This window comes from Urocitellus parryii, chromosome 10, assembly GCF_045843805.1.
Source record: "Urocitellus parryii isolate mUroPar1 chromosome 10, mUroPar1.hap1, whole genome shotgun sequence".
Lineage (NCBI taxonomy): Eukaryota > Metazoa > Chordata > Mammalia > Rodentia > Sciuridae > Urocitellus > Urocitellus parryii.
In genome coordinates, this window is record NC_135540.1 from 142,927,674 (window position 1) to 142,948,305 (window position 20,632).

At 48.8% G+C, this 20,632-nt stretch overlaps 1 protein-coding gene across 1 annotated transcript in view; it reads right to left on the reverse strand.

Moving 5' to 3' along the window:
- The window catches only part of Htt (huntingtin), a 136,566-nt gene that overhangs the window by 30,211 nt on the left and 85,723 nt on the right, over positions 1–20,632 (reverse strand). Inside the window, exons 38-45 of the mRNA XM_026395204.2 lie at positions 17,603–17,725; positions 17,106–17,341; positions 15,950–16,092; positions 7,999–8,206; positions 3,665–3,806; positions 1,583–1,762; positions 1,291–1,467; positions 929–1,005 (exon numbers count right to left, since the gene is read on the reverse strand). Of these exons, the coding sequence (XP_026250989.2) occupies positions 929–1,005; positions 1,291–1,467; positions 1,583–1,762; positions 3,665–3,806; positions 7,999–8,206; positions 15,950–16,092; positions 17,106–17,341; positions 17,603–17,725 (1,286 nt within the window). The remainder of the gene's footprint in view (positions 1–928; positions 1,006–1,290; positions 1,468–1,582; positions 1,763–3,664; positions 3,807–7,998; positions 8,207–15,949; positions 16,093–17,105; positions 17,342–17,602; positions 17,726–20,632) is intronic.

Here is a 20,632-nt window from a genome sequence, read left to right on the forward strand (position 1 = left end):
ACATCAGTCTGTTCTGCTGCATGTCCCATGAGTGACAGCTTCCTGATGCCAGTTGGCCATCATCACTTGGCCCTGCAGACTAAAGAGTCACCCACTGCACACTGTCCTATTTAAAAACACCCTCAGCAAGACCCCTCCTTTAGACTGAAATCATGGCAAAATTATTTTCTCCCTTTCTCTTCCACATGTGCTCTCCCCACACATATGGGTCAAGAAAAGAGGTAAAAGCTCCTCTCAATTTATTTTGCAGCCATGGACATATCTTACAGATGAAAATATTTGTGACAAAGGATTCTAAAAGTCTTGCAAACAGAATTAGGGGACTGAACAGTTACGAACATATATGTATAAACACACACATAAATATTTTGCACTGGGGATTATACCCAGGGACACTTTACAACTGAGCTACATTCAGCCTTTCAAATTTTTTTGTTTTGTTTTGAGATAGAGTCTTGTTAAGTTGCTGAGGTTGGTCTTCAACTTGAGATCCTCCTGCTTCAGCTTCCTGAGAAGCTGGGATTACAGGCATGTGCCACTGTGCCTAGCTGAAGAGACAATATTTTAACAAGATGTGGATGTAACAAAAGCCAAGAATCAGGTCATGCTTTCAGATTCATCCACTCTTATCTAGTGATTAGATTATGCAGATGGTAACTCAGATTCCCTTTTACCATAGAGGTAACAGAAATATTTGCTACCCTCAGACACTGACATGTGGCAGGCTACCCCCCATGTGGGCAACAGGTGTTGAAACTGCCAGTTGTTTCTATAAAAAATTCAGGAAGTCTTTCTATTGTGCCACTGCTGCAATAAACCCACCTAAAGGGCATGTTGTTTTCTCAGCCTGTGAACTTGCTCCTGTGCCAGTCTAAGTCTTTATAGCCTGGTTTATCTGAACATAGGCACTGCTATGTTGCAGCATTACCTCTGTGCAAGCCCACTGCTCTGGAGGTGCTCCTGGATTCTGTTCAGTTCTTCCACTGGCAACTGGGCCGTGCTGCTCTAAATAAACAAGAACACATCAATGGATTTGTAATATGACAGGGACCATAATGACCTCATGCTCATTTAAAAAGGACAAACTGGTATGTAGAGTTTGTCATAGCATGGACAGACCAGAAGCAGTTGGATCAGACATACACAGAATGACAGGTTTGCACAAGGCATACGTGTTCCCATCTGTGGCCATATCAAGACCAGGCTGATAGAGAAAAACCCAGCTTAATGTTCTGCTTACTCTATCTGCCAAGTTCTAACATAAATAAGCATCAATATTTTTCTCAGTACCTGTAAATTTGCAGCCAAAAGCATTTCTACCCGGCGACAGGCCAGGGTGTCAACCATGCGAGCCAGAGCACGGAAAGGGGTGCACAGGAGCCTGTCCACGTACAGTGTGAGCACTGCGCCTGACTGGCTGAGGTGGATGCCTTCCAAGCACTGGAGCGTTTTCTTCAGAGTGGTTGGCTAATGTTTAAGAGAAGAACAGGAGCTGATTACTTTGCCAACTGGAAATTAGCACTTAAAAAATTCCAGGACTCCATTTTTAAGGCAGAAAAACTGACTGGCAATGAAGACTTACAGCTGAAAGATTTTCACAACGAGACTGAATGGCCTGGATGAAAAGACCACTAGCAGCAGAATTCCGATGAATGGCACTAATGAAGTCCTGCACTGGAGGTTCATGCGACAGGCTGATCAGATCTTGAATGTGATTCACGATGAGCCACGTTAAGTGCTCCGAGTCATGCAGGTTCTGACACTGGGAGAGAGCGATGCAACGTCTGTTTCCCAGTAGATAAGAGGACAGGCAGACAGGGCAGGAAGGAGAGGGCAGATTCCACACACAAACCTGCCTCACTGAAAGTAACAGCCGTCTGAACACAGTGGCTGAGGAGGCAGGAAAAGTGGCCACAGCACAGAGCCCACCACCTCCAATCACACACGGAGGCAGAGGCCAAGTGAAGTCAGAACCCACTGCAGAAGTCCTGCTCCTGGGTACACCGGCACAGGAAGGAGAGAGAATAAACAGAACCTGGGCTCCTTTCCATGGAGAGGTCAAAGGGAGGCCCTCCATGGGCCGAGTGTGATCCAGGCTGCAGGAACAGCAGGAGTGGCCTGCAGTGACAGTATGCACAGGATCCAGGGACACTCCCTGACCAACGCCTGCTGCCCCCTTCCAGACTTTAGGCTGGCCCAGCAAGGGGTATTCCCTCTCCACTTACTTGGTCTCCAATTTTGCAACATTTCAATGTAAAAAAAAAAATTCACTATAACTGCCACATTTTTGATAGAATTCCTGAATCTAAAAGATGAAGGGATTCCCACACATTACCCAGAAGAAATTTCACTCAAGATTTATAAGAAGGGGCTGGGGATGTGGCTCAAGTGGTAGCGCGCTCGCCTGGCATGTGTGCGGCCCGGGTTCGATCCTCAGCACCACATACCAACAAAGATGTTGTGTCCGCCGAGAACTAAAAAAATAAATATTAAAAAATCTCTCTCTCTCTCTCTCCTCTCTCACTCTCTTTAAAAAAAAAAAAAAAAAGATTTATAAGAAAATAAGACATGTCCATTTGAAAACACATGTGTAACCCCTTAATCTTAATTCAAAATTCTTGCAGGCAGAAACCAAAACATGATAAATTCCTTGGCATTTGGGATCATATGACAGTATTGCCTCTTTTTAACACATCTGTGAAAAGCAGCATTATATAATTATTTCTCAAAAGTGGAACAAGACAGGAAAACTATTTCAACCTCAAGAATGAATGTTAAGCAAAACGTGAGGACTGATAATCGGCCACACCAAAAGGAAGGTGCACAGTAGCTTCCCAGTGAAGCCACGGCCCCTACTGACCCAGACTGTTCATCCCCGTCTTGCTATGGGGACAGCACAACCCAGAGGCCTAGCTCGTAAGAGGAACACTCATGCTTTTACCAAGTAACTAGTATAGAAACTCCAGCGCAGGAAGAGACAGCCAGTCATCTTGGAGCAACACACTTAAAGGAGCCTTGATTTCCTTCTGCTTATTTTGTTTTTTTGTACTTTAAATATGTGATGCTAGTTTTATGGTTAAAACGCCACAATAGTTATCAATTTTAAAAGAATGGCATTCAAACAGCAATCTATTTAAAATATAATGTTGAACATTTAACACCTTCCCTGCTAAGCACAGACCCCAGGAGCACTTACCCACTGAGCCTCACCTCCACCCCTGTGATATTTGATTTAGAGACAGGGTCTTGCTAAGTTGCTTAGGGCCTCACTAAGTTGCTGAGGCTGGCTCTGAACTTATGATCCTCCTGCACCACCATGCCTGACTTCCAGAAAAATTTTTAATCGGATCCCATTATGGTCAATCTAAGGCTTGTTTTTGAATTTATGTATTATTTCATTGCTTCCCTCAAATTAAGTAAAATCCTCAGCATTATGTCAGGCACAGAGCAGTTGCTGTGGATTTGCTGAATGAGTGATGGTGAGTGACAGCCTACAAAGGCCAGCTGAGACACCCAGCAGAGGGAAGGCGGATCCACGGTGGATTATTAGACAGTACTTTTGATTTTCAGTTTCAAGGGAGTGGAGGCATGGCGGGCAGAGGGTCCACACAGCACCTTCCACACCGCCCCCCTCCCCACCCCTTGCAGGCGGTTCCAAACTTACAACATAATCACAGAAGAGAATCAGCGCCCCTCTCCGCACGACTTCCCTATTGCACATTCCAAGTTGGGCTGCCGAGTCTGACTCCTCCTCCTCACCAGTTATCTGGGGACTCAGCGACTTGGTACAGGACAGACTGTGTCTCCTAGGAGGGGAGAGAGGTGTGCTGAGAGTGCACTGTGTTGGTTACCCTGATCCTCGTCTCTGACAAGTCATTCTAGACACTGAGTGAAACAGACACTTTCAGTAATCCAGACCTAGGCGACAATAAGCACCTAAGTAAAAAAGAAAGACTAAATGACACAGAGGCTTTAGCAGGCAGAAGATTAAATGCTGGACCAAAAGGCAGGACCCACCAAAAAGCTGCACATTCAGCAGCACTTGGGCTGAAATCTCCCACCTGCCACACATACTGTTGACTGCCCAAGGGGACACCATCCGTTTCTGTATTTTATTGCCCATTTCCCAACAGAACAGCACTACTCTGAGTCCGTCCACAGTGCGTGTGCTAATGTGGGAACACGTTTAAAAGCATTTCATTCCACTAATGGGTAATTTCACTTCACATTTATTTCTCACTACATCTTTTTCTTTCTAAACAAATGGGAATTATAAACTTGAGGTTCTTAACTCTAGCCAAAATATTTAAAACACCATGTTGGCACACTCCCAAACTGCTGCTCTGACTTCAATGCTTGACCAGGGACCACACCCTTCCCAGGGTAGCAAAAAGCCTGTGCCGTGTCCTGCCAAGGCTCAGTGTGGATGGGGGTTCCATGAGGGCAAGAACATTCTGCAATTGTCAACTTTTCCTGTAAGCCCCTCAGGATTTAGAAGACAACCAGTATAAAACATTCTACAGATAAAAAAATTTAATGGCCACTTCAGTTTTTCCCCCCGAGAAGCCACACTCAAAAGACCACACAGTGAGATCTCCATGTCCAGGGAATTCTGTGCCAGGCTAGAGGGACAGGTGTGCATCAGCAGTCACCAGGGAAAGCAGGAGGGGGCCTACAAAAGGACAAGAGGGACCTGCTTGAAGTGATGGTTGTGCTTGTTACCTGACTACAGCTGGTACAAAAGAGGGCATTTTACTCTAAGTCACGTCAAAAAACTGTCAAATTCAAAACCCACCCTTCTGCAGTGGCTCCACATGACTTAAACTCACAAGCCACAACACCCTCCGAAGGAGAGCAGCCGGCATTTGTGATTCAGACAGCTGGCAGCAGATGCTTAGGAGGCCCAAGATCAAACAAATTTACCCCCAATCTGTAGCAGTGCAAGTCCCCAAACAGTGCTGCTGGCACACGTGGGCCGCAAATCCAGGCTGACAGCACCTGTGCACTCGAGCTGGAAGTGGCCCATGTGTGGACTGTGACCCAACACCACTCCCACATGAGCCACAGTGGGGTCAGGACTCTCACAGTTCAGTCAAAAGTGAGACAGATAAAAAATAATCAAATCCATGGTGACAGAGTCCTGAAAGGAAGGTAGAGAGCAGAGCTCATGTGGGGACTTCCTGGAGCCACACTACCATGTGGCCTAAGAGCTGCACAGCAGCCCAACTGCCCAATCAAGGGAGAAGGAGGGCCAGAGAAAACTGTGTTGAAGCAACAAAATATAGTATATCAGGATCGACAGTCTAGCCAGTGACAAGGAAAACGGTAGAATGGGGGTTCCTGTGCATTGCCACACGCTGGACAAGTGGTACCCTTCCTGGAAAGCAGTCCCCACCCAGAATGTGGGCACCAGACAGTGACTGTCCACCTACATGCAGAAGGGCTCTACCAGTAACCATGACTGCTTCTGCTCCTAGGGTCACTGACTCAGGTTCTGCTGGGGATACATGGGGGGTTCAAACCCAGAAACAGGTCCTGCCCTGCTGGGGCTCACGGTCTAGAGGGGGATACAGATACTAACATGAACACAGGTCTAAGTATAGCCCTGACACTTCCACAGAAGGGGCACAGGCTGGCGTGAGAGCAGACAGAGACCTAACTCAATAAAGAGAAGCCAGGGCAGGGTGCCCTAGGAAGGCATGCTGGGCTAAGAACCCAGCAGTGACAGCTTTGCTGTCATACTGAAGGGACAATCTGTCTTTATTAGTATCTGGAGGGCAAGGGACAAAAAACCGTAAAATTCAACTCTAAAACACTAGCAATAAGTAAGCACAATCAACTAACATTTGTGCCTAGACCCACCCAGTCTTGCCATCTCAAAGATGACCCTCTTCTATGGGCTCAAACCTGTCACCCTGGATCACCCATGCCACTGCTTTTCTCACTGGAAGTCCTCTCTGGTGACCCTGCTGCTCGTGGCTCTGCTCCCCTCTAAAGCAAGCCAGAGAGCTGCTTACCATTGCTAAGAGGTCCCTTCTCTCATCATCTTCTCTCCTCAATTTTTATTTTGAAAACTTTGAACTAACAGAAAAGTTGGAAGGAGCCACTGAACAGCCACATGCTCTTCCTTCAACGAGACACAGCACAGAGTTCATGAGCATGCTCTCACATGTGTGCTGAGCTGACCTCACCACACCACACCACACCACACCACAGCCCACACAAGCACCACACCTGCTCCCAGGAGACCCACACACTGCACACCCAGGCCACGTGAGAGCAAGTGTCCTTCAGGGCAGGCCACACTGAGCCCCTGAGCAGATGCCTCCTGAGAGCACCTCCCAGCCTTGCCTTCACATTTCTAACTGCCCAGCAATGTCCTTTCTGGCTGACTGGGACCCAGGGACCACAACATCACCTGCATCTTAAAAGGGCACTGGCTTGTCCTGCCTGTTCCTTTCCACCTAATGTGGCAATGGGTCTCAGGAGCCCTAGTGGAAGGGGTGGAAGGGGTGCCTGCTCACCATCAGCTAGGTTCAGGCTGCCATCTCCTCTGAACAAACTACAGTGTGCTTCCTGCCCCATCTGCTGACCACCAACGGGGAGAAGCAGGGCTGGACGGGCTGTGGACACCTCACTTTCTTCCTGCCTCCCCCAAACCCACGCCACCTCACCCACAGCTAACCCAGGCTCTGCCCCTCCACCTCGCCCAGTACGTCTCAATCCTGGGTGTTCCTACTGGGTTCTCCTGAGAACCTGTTAAAAGGCTCTTGGGGCCCTGGTCATTGGGCCTGGTGGAGAGAGGTGTCTGAGGACTGCACTGTCGTGTCGTTGAGGCACCCCTCCTGCTCAGCGGGTCCAGGGATCGGCAGCACTGCACTGTCAGAAGTCTGGTGGAAACAGATTCCCAGGCCTTGGCCAGATACTGCCTCTGATTCTTGCCCTATTCAGTCCCTACCCGAAGCGCACACATGTTTAAGAAGCACAAAACCCAGCAACCCTGGCTTCCTGTCTGCTGGCTCTTAGTGTTCAGTTACTGCAGCAGGTCTAAGACATCCTTCGAACATTTCAGATGCTGTCATGGGTCTGTCTCCCCCGCTGAGTGATGAGCACGTGGGTGGGAAGTGGCGTCTCTTTTTCCTTTGCAGACCCCACGACACAGAACAGAAGGGCCATCAAGCCTCTCAACAGGGAGGCCGAGCTGGAGGGCCTGGATGGCAGCCTGGGGCCTCCGAGCCAGGCAGAGGACCACACTTGCACTCTTCCTGCGTCTTACAGAGACTGTGCTGAGGACTCAGCAGGGCTCACAGCTTTATGTCCAAGCACGTTCAGATGTGTGAGGGAGGAAGCACCTGAACACTGAGGCTTAAAGCTAAATACTTTTTGCAAAAAGAGGCCACCCACAATCAGAAACTTAGTTTTTTTGAATGATAAAAAAAAATAAGATATTTCCAAATAGCTTTGAAATTTGCTAAATAATTACTTCATTATCTAAGAATAAGCAGAACCACATTTCACTCATAATGAAGTTAAGACATTGCAACATGCCTGGTTATGGAACCAATTCGAGTGACAGGACCTAGCAGGAGGGACACTGCCTGGCAAGAGCAACCCGGCAGATGGAACAGTGTTGGAGAGCTTGTCAAAGAAAACCATGGGCTGGGGCTGGGGCTCAGTGGCAGAGCACTTGCCTAGCATGTGTTGGGCACTGGGTCCAATCCTCAGCACCACAAAAAATTAAACACATAAACAAAGGCATGCTGTTCATCTACAAGTACAAAAATTTAAAAGAAGAAGAAAATCATACTGAAAAAGCAGTTGCTACTCTGAACACCTGTGGTCAGCACATCCCCACAACACAGAGCCTGCAAGGAAAGACCAGCCTGCGGCCAAAAGCCCTCAGAGCCTCACAGAGCATGGACATGAAAGGGCCTCTGCCGGGGCTGCAGCCACCCACTAGCATCAGGCCACACCCTAAGCTCAGGGACATGCACCTACTTGGGTGTCTGCTGCACTTCTGCCCACCAGCGGTGGTCTGTGTGATTGACGAGCAACAGGATCTGACACCAGAGTAACACCAGGGCTGGGTGCGTGGGCACCATGGAGCGCACACGCCCGTTCAGGCCCTCCAGGCTGTAGAAACTGCCCTCACAGCCGTCACTGGTGAAGAGTCTTGTGGCAGCAGCTGTGATTCGCCGGAACATTCCTAGAACCAAACATAACACAACTGATTACAGAGAAACATCTTTGATGTTCATCGTAGTCCAACACCAGGTAGCTATGTGAAGACTTTGCATAAAAAAGATAGACACACAACCCTTTCCTTGACACTTGACACTTAGAGAACTGTCACTTTTCTAAGCAGAAATAGATACTGTGCTCATTTACTGGGCTGGCCCACAAATGTCCATACTTCCCCACTGCCTGCCCCCACGGGGGCACCACCAGGTTCTCCAGCAGCTCAAGGCAGGTGCTACAAGGTATGGATGCAACTGTGCAGAAGGAGGTGCCAATGGTACCTCAGCTCCTGGAACTCAGGTCATTTGGGGGTCTCCACACACTAAGCCCCTGACATATGGGTGGGGACCCACTCCTGCTCACTGGCTTACTGAGAACTTAGGAAACAAACACCACAAGAGGCCAGGCAGGGCAAGATGACAAGCTCTGAGAGAGAGGAGATGGGCCCCCCAGTACTCCCAGGCTCCCGTGTGTTCCTCACAGGCCACCCATGGCTGGGAGCCAGGCAGTGGCCTCCGTGCTGACCCCAGAATACCCAGGGACTGAGCATGCCAAGTCACCGGTCCCACGCCCTCCACACTGCACACAAGCACAGACCTGGGGAGGCCTGGCAGGAAGCACTAGCCTCACGACCCCTCCTTCGGCTGAACACTGGAGTCAGCTCACCTTGCACAGCCTCACAGGGGCCAGCCCTCCCCAAGGATGGACACACACGCAGGGCAAAGCACAGCGGGGAGAGGATGTGAGGTGACATCAGGAAACAAAAAGGAGAGAGGTCAGGGTTTCGCTCTCCCCCATGGCTGGGTCTCTGGCATCACGGATGGAATCAGAATCTTATTTTCAATTCCAACACATCCCAAATGTGAAAAGGCCCTGAAACAGGCAAAGACTAGAGCCTTCTGTTACTTCATGACCCACCAAAACCACAGCTGAGACAAAGCAGCAGTACGACACGGGAGGCCCTGTGCTTGCCTGGTCACAGCCCCTCAAGGAGTCCAGACTTCTCCGCACTGCTTCTCAATCAGCACTGCCCACTCCGTTGTGCCTAGGCCTGGCCCCATCCCTCCCTGTGGCCCTCCATCACCGCATGGGACACAAGAGACAAGAAGCACGGGCCCAGGGCACAGAGCATAGAACAAAGGCCAAGAGTGGACAACAGCAGGTTAGAGCTCTGCTCAGAGACTGGGCATCAGTGCAGGCTCCACCACTCTCTCCTTGGGTGGATTGGGGCCTTGGCCTCCTCACGTGACAGAGGGACTAGAGAGCAAAGCCTGAGCTCAGGGCTTGGCCTGGAGCCTGCAGGAGCTGCAGGGCTGTTGCTGCTGCCCATACTGCTGAGCACGGTCAAAAGAGCTCAGATGAAGAGGAGGTGGACTGTACAGGGGCAGGGCCCCCACGCCACAAAGGAAGGTGGTGAGACAGGGCTCACAAGGCAGGGGAAGGAGCTGCCGCTAAAGCTGGGGTTCTGGAAGATCCTCCTGTTAAATGTGGAGCTAGTGAACAGGGAGACGAGGCCTTGGAGAAGGTAGCTAGGCTAGTGTTGTGTTCGAGGCTAAGCAGGTCAAGCCCCACGTCTGCAAGGGGGATGGAAAAGAGAATGAGACAGGCGGGTGACTGGACCACACGGTCAGGGACAGAATCACCCATGCATGCAATAACCTGTCACACATCAAGGGACAGAGGCAGGAAGCAGAGAAGGGAGAACAAGGCAACATGAGCGACTGAGAGAGAAGACGAGAGAGGAAGCTGATGATGGGAAGCTTAGAAGGAAGAGGGGGCTCCACAGTCCCTGAGGACTCAGGAAGGGACACCGCTTTTCTGCTTAAGAGGGCAAGAGAGCCAGGCATGATGGCACATGCTTATAATCCCAATAGTTCAGGAGGCCGAGGAAGAAGGATCACAAATTTGATGTCAGCTTCAGCAAATTAGTGAAGCCCTAAGCAACTTAGTGAGACTCTGTCTCAAAATAAAAAGGGCTGGGGATGTTGCTCAGCAGAACAGCAACCCAGGGTTTCATCCTCAGTACCAACTCTCTCTCTCTCTCTCAGAAACTAAAAATAAAAAAGAGGGCAAGGGACACTCCTGTGGACAGGAACCAAGAGGGAAACGACTATGCAGAACAGTCAGAACAAACTTCTGAGACCTTTTTCCCCCTCCTTTTTTTGGAAGTTGTACAGTAAAAATAGGGGGAGACCAGCAATTGAGAAAACAATGGCAAGAAGGTCCCCTTGTTCGTAGTGTGGACCTGGGCTGTCTGAGCCAGCAGGAGAGGAGGCAGAGAGCCCACCTTCCTGGGTTTGCTGCAACGAGTGCATAATGGCCACCTAATGAGCACGTAAAGGAAAACTCAAGACAGAACAGAGGGTGTGAAGATGGGGAAGCAGACACAAGAGGACGAGGAAGAAGGCAGGAGAACAAGGAGAGGGCAGCGGCTTGAGGCAAAGAAGAGGAAGACTGGACACTCGCTCGCCAGGAGGATCTCTTTCCTCTCTGCAAAAAGTGGGTTGACTTTGCTGGGAAGTGAGGTCTGAAGAATACACAGGACGTGCCAGGAGGACAGACTCCTGGAAAGCTCCACCTGAAGTGCCCACTGACTGTTGTGACACTGCCCTGTCCCCTTCCCCAGAGCTGTGTACCCAGTACACACTCAGCCTTGGACTGTGTGAGCCACTGGATGGTGATGTGTACTCCACCACTGAGGACGGGCTTCCCAGAGGAGCCTCCCTTCCTGGTGTTGGGAGCAGTAGTGACCAGCTGTCTGTGACAGAGAAGAGGGCAGGGCCTGTGGACGGAGGAGCTGGTGCAGGGCAGGCGAGGGAAACTGGGAGGGACCCAGGAGAAGAGAAAAAGGCTAAGGGCACCGAGGCAGCACAGGGCAGACAGCGGTTGGTGGCACTGCATAGTTTCCCTAGCCCTGTGCTGGGAGTTAACAGAAGACACTAGGAGCTTATTGGAGGCAGTAGTTGGAGATGATGCTGTCATCAAGGCAGGGGGACAAGGAGGTTTGCGGAGCTCAGGCAGAATCTTGGGTTTATACCCTGGCTCCTGCTTAGGACTCTGAGGCTGCTTCTTTAGCTATAATATGGTCACAATGGTATTGTCTCATCTAGCTGCAAGTGTGAGCTGCTGCACTGACCATCACCAACCATGCAGCAGCCTGTCCTAACGCAAAGGACAATGAAGTCATTCTTGGGTTTTCATTCTTGGCTTTACAAAAGCCTGTTGGAACCTAAGTTCCTTCCTCATCAGTAGAAAGTGGAAATATTTCAGAGATGTCGTAAGGATCCTGTGTGATGAGGCGAGTAAATGGTACTACATTCACGAGAGAGCTCACTGCTCCTGGTACTACTGACACGGATCCCGGGCTACTAAACCGCACAGCCAGCCCACCAATCCCTGCCAAGAAGCAGAGCAAGTGGCCTGGGCAGGCTGGAGCATGGGCAACAAGCTCGGGCCACACCCCCACAGAACATGCCACGCTAGTATTCCCTGAGGCACAGCCAGCCAGGCTTGAGGCAACCCAGGCACCCTGACCTGTCATCCTGAGGCAGCCCCTCCTCCCCATGGTCCCTCCAGGATCTGACAACCTCAACCTCCATGGGAAGCTGGGACTGCAGCCAGCAGAAAGGAAGTGGAAGTGGGGCAGACCTGAGTGGAAGTGCAGACTCAAGGGCTAATCAACAGCATCAGTAACTTTCTAAAACCTGACTAGGATGAATTTCATTCCAAACCGTGTAGCATAAGTTTGGACCAACAGCACTAACCACGTGCTACATGAACCCCTAGACCAGCACTCTCAAGTAGCAACCCGTTAGGTCCCTCTCGCCCTGCAGGAGTTCTGATTCTGTTCACACTTGAATAAACCCTACTCCCTCACTCATCCTTGTCTGTGGATTTCATTCTTTGAATCTGGGAAACAAAAACCCAGAAAGAAGAAACTGGCAGAGAGCTGCAGAAGTGTGCTGTAGCACTGGAGGGGTGGCCTGCCACTAAGAGCTGCAACACGCACTCAGTGGAGGGGGGAAGAGACGGCTTCCTCGGTGCAGAGCCCTGCCGCTTGAGCAGAACCCACCCACCAGCCGCAGTGGAGAAACTCAGTTTCACTATGAACTCTATCAGCCCTCATCCTTGCCCGAGCATGGTAGAAAGCACCATTTTCTCTTTCTTCCAATTACCCTCACGTGGCCATAGAATAGAAATACTGGCTCTTTTGAAAGCAGCAGAGGAGAGCTCCCACCTACCTGCCCACCTCTGCCCAGAGGGAAGTGGGCATGCAGCACCCACATTCTGCCCCTTCTGCTCAGCAGGTCTCCAGTGCCCACTGCCTGGACTCAAACAGGAGGGAGGCATCAATTTCTGTTGCTCCTGACTGGATGAGTGTTTAGATGGCATATGGGGAAGGGACAGAGATATTGACTTAGAATTCATGCGGCAACGCTAGGAAGCTTTATGAGGCCACAGGCCAGACAGCTTTAATCCAACCACACAGACAACAGTCAAAACAGGTACAGTGTCCCTTAGCACCTGCAGGGATTACTTCCAGGACTCCCCCCATCAACACCATGTTTATCAAAACCTGCAGACCCTTAAGATTCTAGTATAAAATGGTGTGGAATTTTCCTAATATCCTCCCACACATTTTAAACCATAATTTATGGAATAGTATAATAAGAAAAGTCTGTACATAGCACAGATGAAAATTTTTCTTCCAAGTATTTTCCATGGCAGTTGGTTGAACCTGTGGGTACAGAACCGTGGACAAGCGGGCTGAATGAACCCCACCCCATGCCTTGGGTCCCACCTTCTGTTTCTAAATTGGTGTATCCTGAGGCTAAAGAGAAGAATATTGGTTACTCCCATTTTTTTTTTTTAAACCAGAGAACAGTATCTTCCTTGGCTATTCTTATGATACTGGACTGAATCTGAAATAAGTAAACAACTTTGGGATAAATCCCTCCTCCTCCAGCAAGAAGGATAGCAGAAAACTAGTAGTCAGAGCTACTCTTCAGACTAGTTCCTCTTTTAAGAAATAATGACTGAATCACTTGATTGGACAGGAAAGATCTGGGGGAAGAAAGACAGAAGGGAATGGAAAAGACAGTTGAAGAAACTGGACATCACTTTCCTATGTTCATATGTGACCAGTGTAACCCCACATCATGTACAAACACAAAAATGGGAAGATGTATGTAAGATATGTCAAAATACATTCTATTATCATGTATAACTAAAGAGAACAAATGAAAATTAAAAAAAAAACAAAAAACCCTGAAATGACAAATTTAAGAGTATCAATTTTCAGTGAATGGATGGAATACAGTGCCTTTTTAAAAGCAATGCACAACCATGAATCCCATTTTATATGCTAAGTGCTCCACGTTTTTATTAAAGTAAAAGATGATTTATTTCAGCCCCACCTCTCTGTCAACCAAATACAGCAAGTATGCCACCTGGTGTCTTTAAGAGAAATGCAATTATATTAACAAGGAGAGAGGAAACATTTATACACACACGCACCTTATTTGTAAATGGTGGACCAATTAAGTAATATACAAAGAAACTCCGAGTGAGGCCAGGCACTCTAACCAAGCTGGAGCTCATCCCAGAGAGCATTCTCAGAACTCCTGTGCTGTCTATAAGGGAGAGCTATTTAAATTTAAGTCAATTAAAATTAAATAAAACTTAAAAATACATGCCTCCAGCACATGAGTTGCATCTTGGGTGCCCAATAACACTAATGTAGTCATGACACATTCATTTTTGCCAGAGAGTTCTACTGGACAATACTGCAACATACAGTGAAACCCACCCTCTAAGGAATGCCATCTGACCCTTCATGTAGCCCAGGCTGGCTGGAGTACCCAGAGGTTCACTGTCATCCACACAAGTCACACAGGGCCAGTCACATGAATAATTCAGGGGCTAAAACCACAAGGGCAGAGACCATGCCTCTGCACATCAAAGGAGTCCACTGGAAGACAAAGTCCACACAGAAGCAGAGCTGTAGACACCACACAGACCATAGGTGAGACCACCAGATACAGGGCTCTGTCTGTGTGTGCCAGGCACTCAAGCCCGTAAGCTCCATTCCTTGCTCTGGTTTGGGCTGGAGTCTTACCCCTGAAACTGAAAGACTGCTGAATACAGAAACCACACCATGCTCTTGTTGTGATTTGTAGACTTCAAACAACCTTGGACTTACCTGTTAACTCTACCTTGATAACGAGGAAACTCAGCACCGCGTGCTGCCTCCTACCAATCCTGAGTTGTATTTTCAGATCTATTTGGATTCCTTTGTAGTCTATTTTCTGTTCTGTCAACTCTGGACATTATCACACAGCCCAATGATGCAAGATGAGACTGTTATTTGCCCCTTCCACCCCCACCTCTTTTTCTACCACTCATTTCCCCAATTAACTTGTTTAATTTTCATCTTATATTTGTCAGAACTAATGGAGATGGGAAGTAGAATGGGAGCTTCTGGACGCTGCAGGATGACGGGAGCTACTTAATCAGAGTGGGGGGCTTCAGTTTCACAGAATGAGAAGAGTCATGGAGATGGATGGTGGAGACGGTTGTATAATATTGTGAAGGTATTCGATACCAGCTTTATGTACTTAGAAATGGTATAAGTACAGTTTGTTAAAAACGGGGAAGTCACCTAAGGGTGCTCACTCTGTCCGTAAGTAATGAAGTCTTTAGTGTTTTACTCAAAATGTTGACTGCACAAATGAAAGTTGTAACGACTTTACACTATGGCTATGGAATAAAGTTCCCAACAGAGCCAAGAAGTCCAGGGCTGCCACTTTCCATGAGCCCTGGCCACTGAGAGGAGAATTGTGTGTGGAATTTATGGTTTCCACCACGTCGATGCTGTGAAGCATGTTACATCCTGGGTAGCTTCCTGTTTGCTCCTCCTCCTCTTTGTCCTTGTGCTGTGCCAGTCATCCAGCTTCCGACAACTCCATCTGAAGTAGGCTGGTGTCTTACAACCCTCCCTGACTCCACTCTGGCCTGGATGTTCCTAGTTTGCTGCAAGGAGGGCACCCTGTGATTTACTCTCTTGGGTTCACTCTCATTTTTTAATTCACAATCATTTGTAAAGGTGAAAACACCTTAAAACAGCAGGAGGCTCTTAGGTGACTTCCCCATTTTTAACAAAATGTTCTTAAACCATTTCTAAGTACATAAAACTGGTATCGAATACCTTCACAATATTATACAACCGTCTCCACCATCCATCTCCGTGACTCTTCTCATTCTGTGAAACCGAAGGCCCCCACTCTAATTACGCAGCTCTCATCGCCCTGCAGCGAGCGTCCAGAAGCTCCCATTCCCCTTCCCATCTCTGAGTCTGGCTCCTCTGAATAGCTCATGTAACTGGAACCACACTAGTCCTTTTGAGTCTGGTTTAGTTTATCAGCACAATAGCCAGCCTACCAAAGGACAAGAGCTGCTTGCACACTTGAGCTCCTGTGAATGACAAACAACTATTACAAACATCAGCACACACACACACCTTCTAACCACTCTGCTTCCCATTCTCTGGGGCCACTACCCAATGGTGAACACACAGTAACAGGTCTATTCTTACCACCAACAAAGCATTTTTCCAAGGCATCCACTGGGCAGCATGGTCCCTGTACCTCAGAGTACAGTGTGCAGGAGAGCACATAGTCACACAGTACCAAGACCTCTGGGATTCACCTACCAGACTTGAAGATGTGGATCAGACACATCAGCAGCGTGCCTAATTCTTGACAATAGAAAGTGTGCTGCTGTTCACTCATTTCCACTTTGGTCTGTTTTGTAACGATGTCCTCTAAGAGAATACCAACCAGTTGTAACAGAAACCTTCAGAGAAAGGGAAAAGGAGGACAGTGAATCAGGTGACTATCCACGGAGCACTCAAGCCAAATACATGAAATAATACAATAATGCAGGTGAAGATGCAGGTACAGTACCCTGAACAAAGCACATGTGAAAAGTTTAATATCACTGCTGCCGATTAAGTCACTCTGCCTCTCCACAGACCACCTTCCTCACTTATAAAATGGCAGTGATCATACCGTTTTCAAAGGACTGTCAGGATAAAATGAAGTAGTTTTTAAAACCTTTCTAAACTATCAAGTGCTACCAAATTAAAGCTCATAATCCATGTCAAGAATAAAATACATCATCTGTTTCATCACTTGCTTCAGTTTAACAGCAGGAGAGCTGCCTGTTGAAGCTGCGAATAAACGGGTGCTCCATAGGTTTCCAGGGGTGGCCTCCATAAGCAACCCAGGGTGTCTCCACTCATCTCGGCCTCTGGAGACACAGGAGGCAAGGAGGAGACATCTGCAGGGGCAACTGGACTTAGTGAGCACTCTGAGTGAGGGGGGATGCTCATCCACACATCAGCGTGAACAGCCACCGGAACTGTGCCCACTGCCCCAGAGGAGGGAAGGCAGGACCACACTGCAGGAACACAGTGGTGTGGTCCCACGCAGGGTGAGTCCCCATTCCCGAGAGCGAGAACTGCAGCACACAGTGAGACTAAACACAAGACCAACTTAGAGGAGTTTCCTTAGGTTATTAATTTTTCTGCAGACAATGCATCCCCTACTACCTAAGCTCCTCTGTGTGGCCACTGCTGCAGAGTTGCTAAAGAGCACAAAGACAACACGACAAAACCTTAAGAGATGTGCAAAGCAAGGGCCACACCGAGGCAAACTGGATTCCAAACACAGACACACTGCTGGATGGGGATCCAGCTCACAGAGCACAGGAGACTAGCAACTTTTCCAGACGTACTGATCATGAGGCAGCAGCACATGGCTTCCCAGAGGATAAGGGTCATGCACAGGTTCAGAAAGAGAGCATACCTTGAGAATGTTTCTTCTGGCAAATATTTCATTTGCTTCCCTTCACTGTGTTCCTCTGGTGTTGAAGTACTGTCCCCATCTCTTAATCTGTTAATCACTGGACAGGAGATTAGAAATGGAGAGAAGGAGAGCTCCTGAATACGAGAAAGAACAATATCTTCTGTTGACTGGGAAATCAGAACTCTCAGAATGGCCAGGATTCCAGATATCCAAAGTTGGACAGTGCTCACAGCCGCCTAAAAGAGAGGATAAATAAACTGTAGCTAGAGAAAGAAAGAGCAAAGAAAAGATTTCCCTGATTGCCCATTTCATGAAAGAAAATCACCCCGTTTTTACTCCATCAACAAATCCCCACCCCACTGGTTCTCCCAGCATGGTCCCAGAGCAGCCATACCAGTGTCAGCCAGGACCTAGCAAAGATGGAAATCAAGCTCTGCCCCCCTGCCCACAGCAGGTCTGTGCTTGGCCCTGCCCTGCAGGTGGATCAGGCAACTTACCATTGTGCTTGGAGTGACAAACATGCTCCGCAGAAGCATGTCCACAGGGCGAAGGGAGGAAGGGGCCAAAATCTCAAATACAGTATTTAACACCCCAAGGGCTTCATGAGAGTCGATGTGCATCTGTGGAATTAAACAGCATGGACATTTCCACGTAAGCAGACAGAGACGCAGCTCCGCGTGCATCAGGTCCTGGCTCTCCAGGGCACGTCTTCCTCATCATCTGCCATTACCACCCTTCTATCACAACACTGGAAGATCAGCAGTGAAGCAAGCACGCTCTCAGGACAGCACTGTGTTTTTCTCCACAGTAAAAACATTACTTAGATTTTCTAGGTAAGTGATATCTGCTTCCTGTAAAAGGACCAAGTGTACAAAAGCATGAAAAGAGCCACCTGGAACCCACCACCCAGATGCGACTGGCCTCGGCGTTTGTGAACCAGGCTCCTGTGTATCCCTTCACAGAGGGGGAAGCTGCTCCTGCTCTCTCCTGGCTCTGCTTGTGCCCTGCCCGACTCTGCCAGCCAGTAACATGCTGACACATGTGGGGTAGCTGCCGCCCTCAACTTTTAAAATTTTTGTAGTTGGACACAATATCTTTATTTTATTTTTATGTGGTGCTGAGGATCAAACCCAGTGCCTTGCACGTGCTGGGCGAGCACTCTATCGCTGAGCCACAGCCCAGCCCCATGGCATCTTAACTTATGCCATGCTCCTGAACCAAACGGCTGCCCACTGGGGAGGTGGCTGTTTGCTCTGAGAAACCATGACAAGCATGTGTCTGTTTTACTCACTCTACAATACAATGAAGAACACCCAAGGCAATGGCTTATAAAAACCGACACTTTAATTTTTAAAAAAGTTTTTAGAAAATTTTCAGTTGTGGATGGACACAATACCTTTATTTATTTATTTATTTTTAGATATTGCTAAGGATCAAACCCAGTGCCTCACATGTGCGAGGCAAGCGCTCTACCACTGAGCCACAACCCCAGCCCCTAATATCACTTTTAATGGATGCAAAATGCTCCAATCAAGTCTGTGCCACAACTTATTCAATCAGGCCCTACTGCTGGACTCCGCTTTCCATTTTTATTAGTACTAAGATGTACACACCTCAACAACTGCAAAGAGATGGGGTACTTGACTCCTGTAGCACTGAGCCACATTCTAGGATAAGGAAACTAAAGAACTTCTGAGCTCCACACCTACCCAAGTCTGGGCCTGCGCAGGTGCCACCACCTCTGCCTGCCCTCTCATTACTCTGTAAGGGCACCCCACACCCACAGCAAAAGACTACCTGCCACTTACACAGCTGAGCCTGACCCTGCCTTCCGTTGAAGGACACTATGAGGGCAACTTTCCGTCTGTCCCCCACATGACTTCTCTATTTGATTGTTTCTGTGAACACCATCTCCTACTGACCCCTCTCCTCCTGTGGTGCTACACCACTTTCGGTTCCCTCTTTCAAATGTCTTTCCAATTTCTTTCTTCCTTCTTTTCAGAACAGACTCCTGTCACAATTTGGCTCTAACCACTTCTCCAAGATTGCTTGCCAGTGCCCTTGGTGCTGCCATCCCAGCTGAGTTCTCAGGGCACCCACAGCTGACCCCTGCCTCCCCCATGAAATGCTCCCCACCCCTGCCTCTGTGAAATGCTTTTTTAAACCTGGCTTTATTAACACCACACCTGCCTGCCTCCCCACCTGGCAATGGCTGTCCCTTCCTGTCCCCCAACAGCATCTCCACACATCCCTGACCTCTGAGCTAGACACAGTGGTCTGGGCACTGGGGCATCTCCGCCCCTCCACCTGGGCTCAGTCCACTGTGACCTCAGGCAGTCTCAGATGTTACCGACTGGCTTTCTCTCAACAGCTCTAGACTCGATTTCAAACAACACTCTCACCCCACCAGGTGCCCAACAGGCACAACCACTGACCACTTCCATGCAAGGTTCTGATCTCCCAGAGCCACTGTCCCCACTCTGTCTCACCTGTGGTAGCACCTTGCTGCCCTGAAACCTTTCTTCCACAAGTCCCAGGGACAAGCCACAAGCACACCCTGCTGGTTCTACTTGCACACTCTGAGCATAGGTACCACTGCACCACGAGACCTCACATGAGCCTCCTGCTCAGCTCTCATCTCCCCTTGAGTCTGATCTGGGCAAACTCAAATCACCACACTGCTCCTTTGTACCAAGCCCTCTAAAGGGTTCCCAAAGTCTACTACACTGGCCTTCCCATCAGGCCCTTCTTCCTATGACTGCTCCAGCAGGCCAGCCTGCTGTACCCTAACAGGCATGTTCCCACCTCAGGGCTGTGTGCTCTGTTTAAAACACTCCCTCCCAGGCCTCTGCTAGAATCACCCCTTCCTTCCTGCACGTGTACTCAAACATCCCCTAGTAAGCTTTCCCACGTAACTTGTTCACTGATGTACCTACTGAAGGTGTCTGACCTGCAATATTGCCCAGCAAGACTTCTGAATGCAGCTGCACGTGTGCAACCTACCCACAGGTAGTGTCAGTGTCACAGAAAGCAGAAGAGAAACCAGGCATTGACTATGCACTCAGGCCTTCTATTTCGGTCTTCCTCAAACTGTGCACACAGGTAAGAGAATGGGACAGAGCAACCAGAGCAGTGCTTGGAAAGGATCTACATATGGGCTTGGAGTCCCTCACCACTTTAACCTGTCTGCTGATCCCACCAGAAGCCAAGACTCTTACAGAAGCCAAGAGTCCTCCTTCTACTGCCCAACTGATCTTGGAATAACAGGTCCATCAAGAAATCAGAATGAGGTAAAGTTAGGAAGATAGTAACTATCCATGGAGTCAGCCTGTTTTTATCAAATGCCCAAACTATGAGCAGCTACTTGCTACTCAAGAGCACTTGTTCAGTGTGGATGAACAAAGTGACAAACACCCATCTGAGGACCCCATTCAAAACTCAGCGTGAACAGAGTGTGGTGGTGCACACCTGTGGTCCCAGCTACTCAGAAGATTAGGAGGATTGCAAGTTCAAGGCCAGCTTCAGCA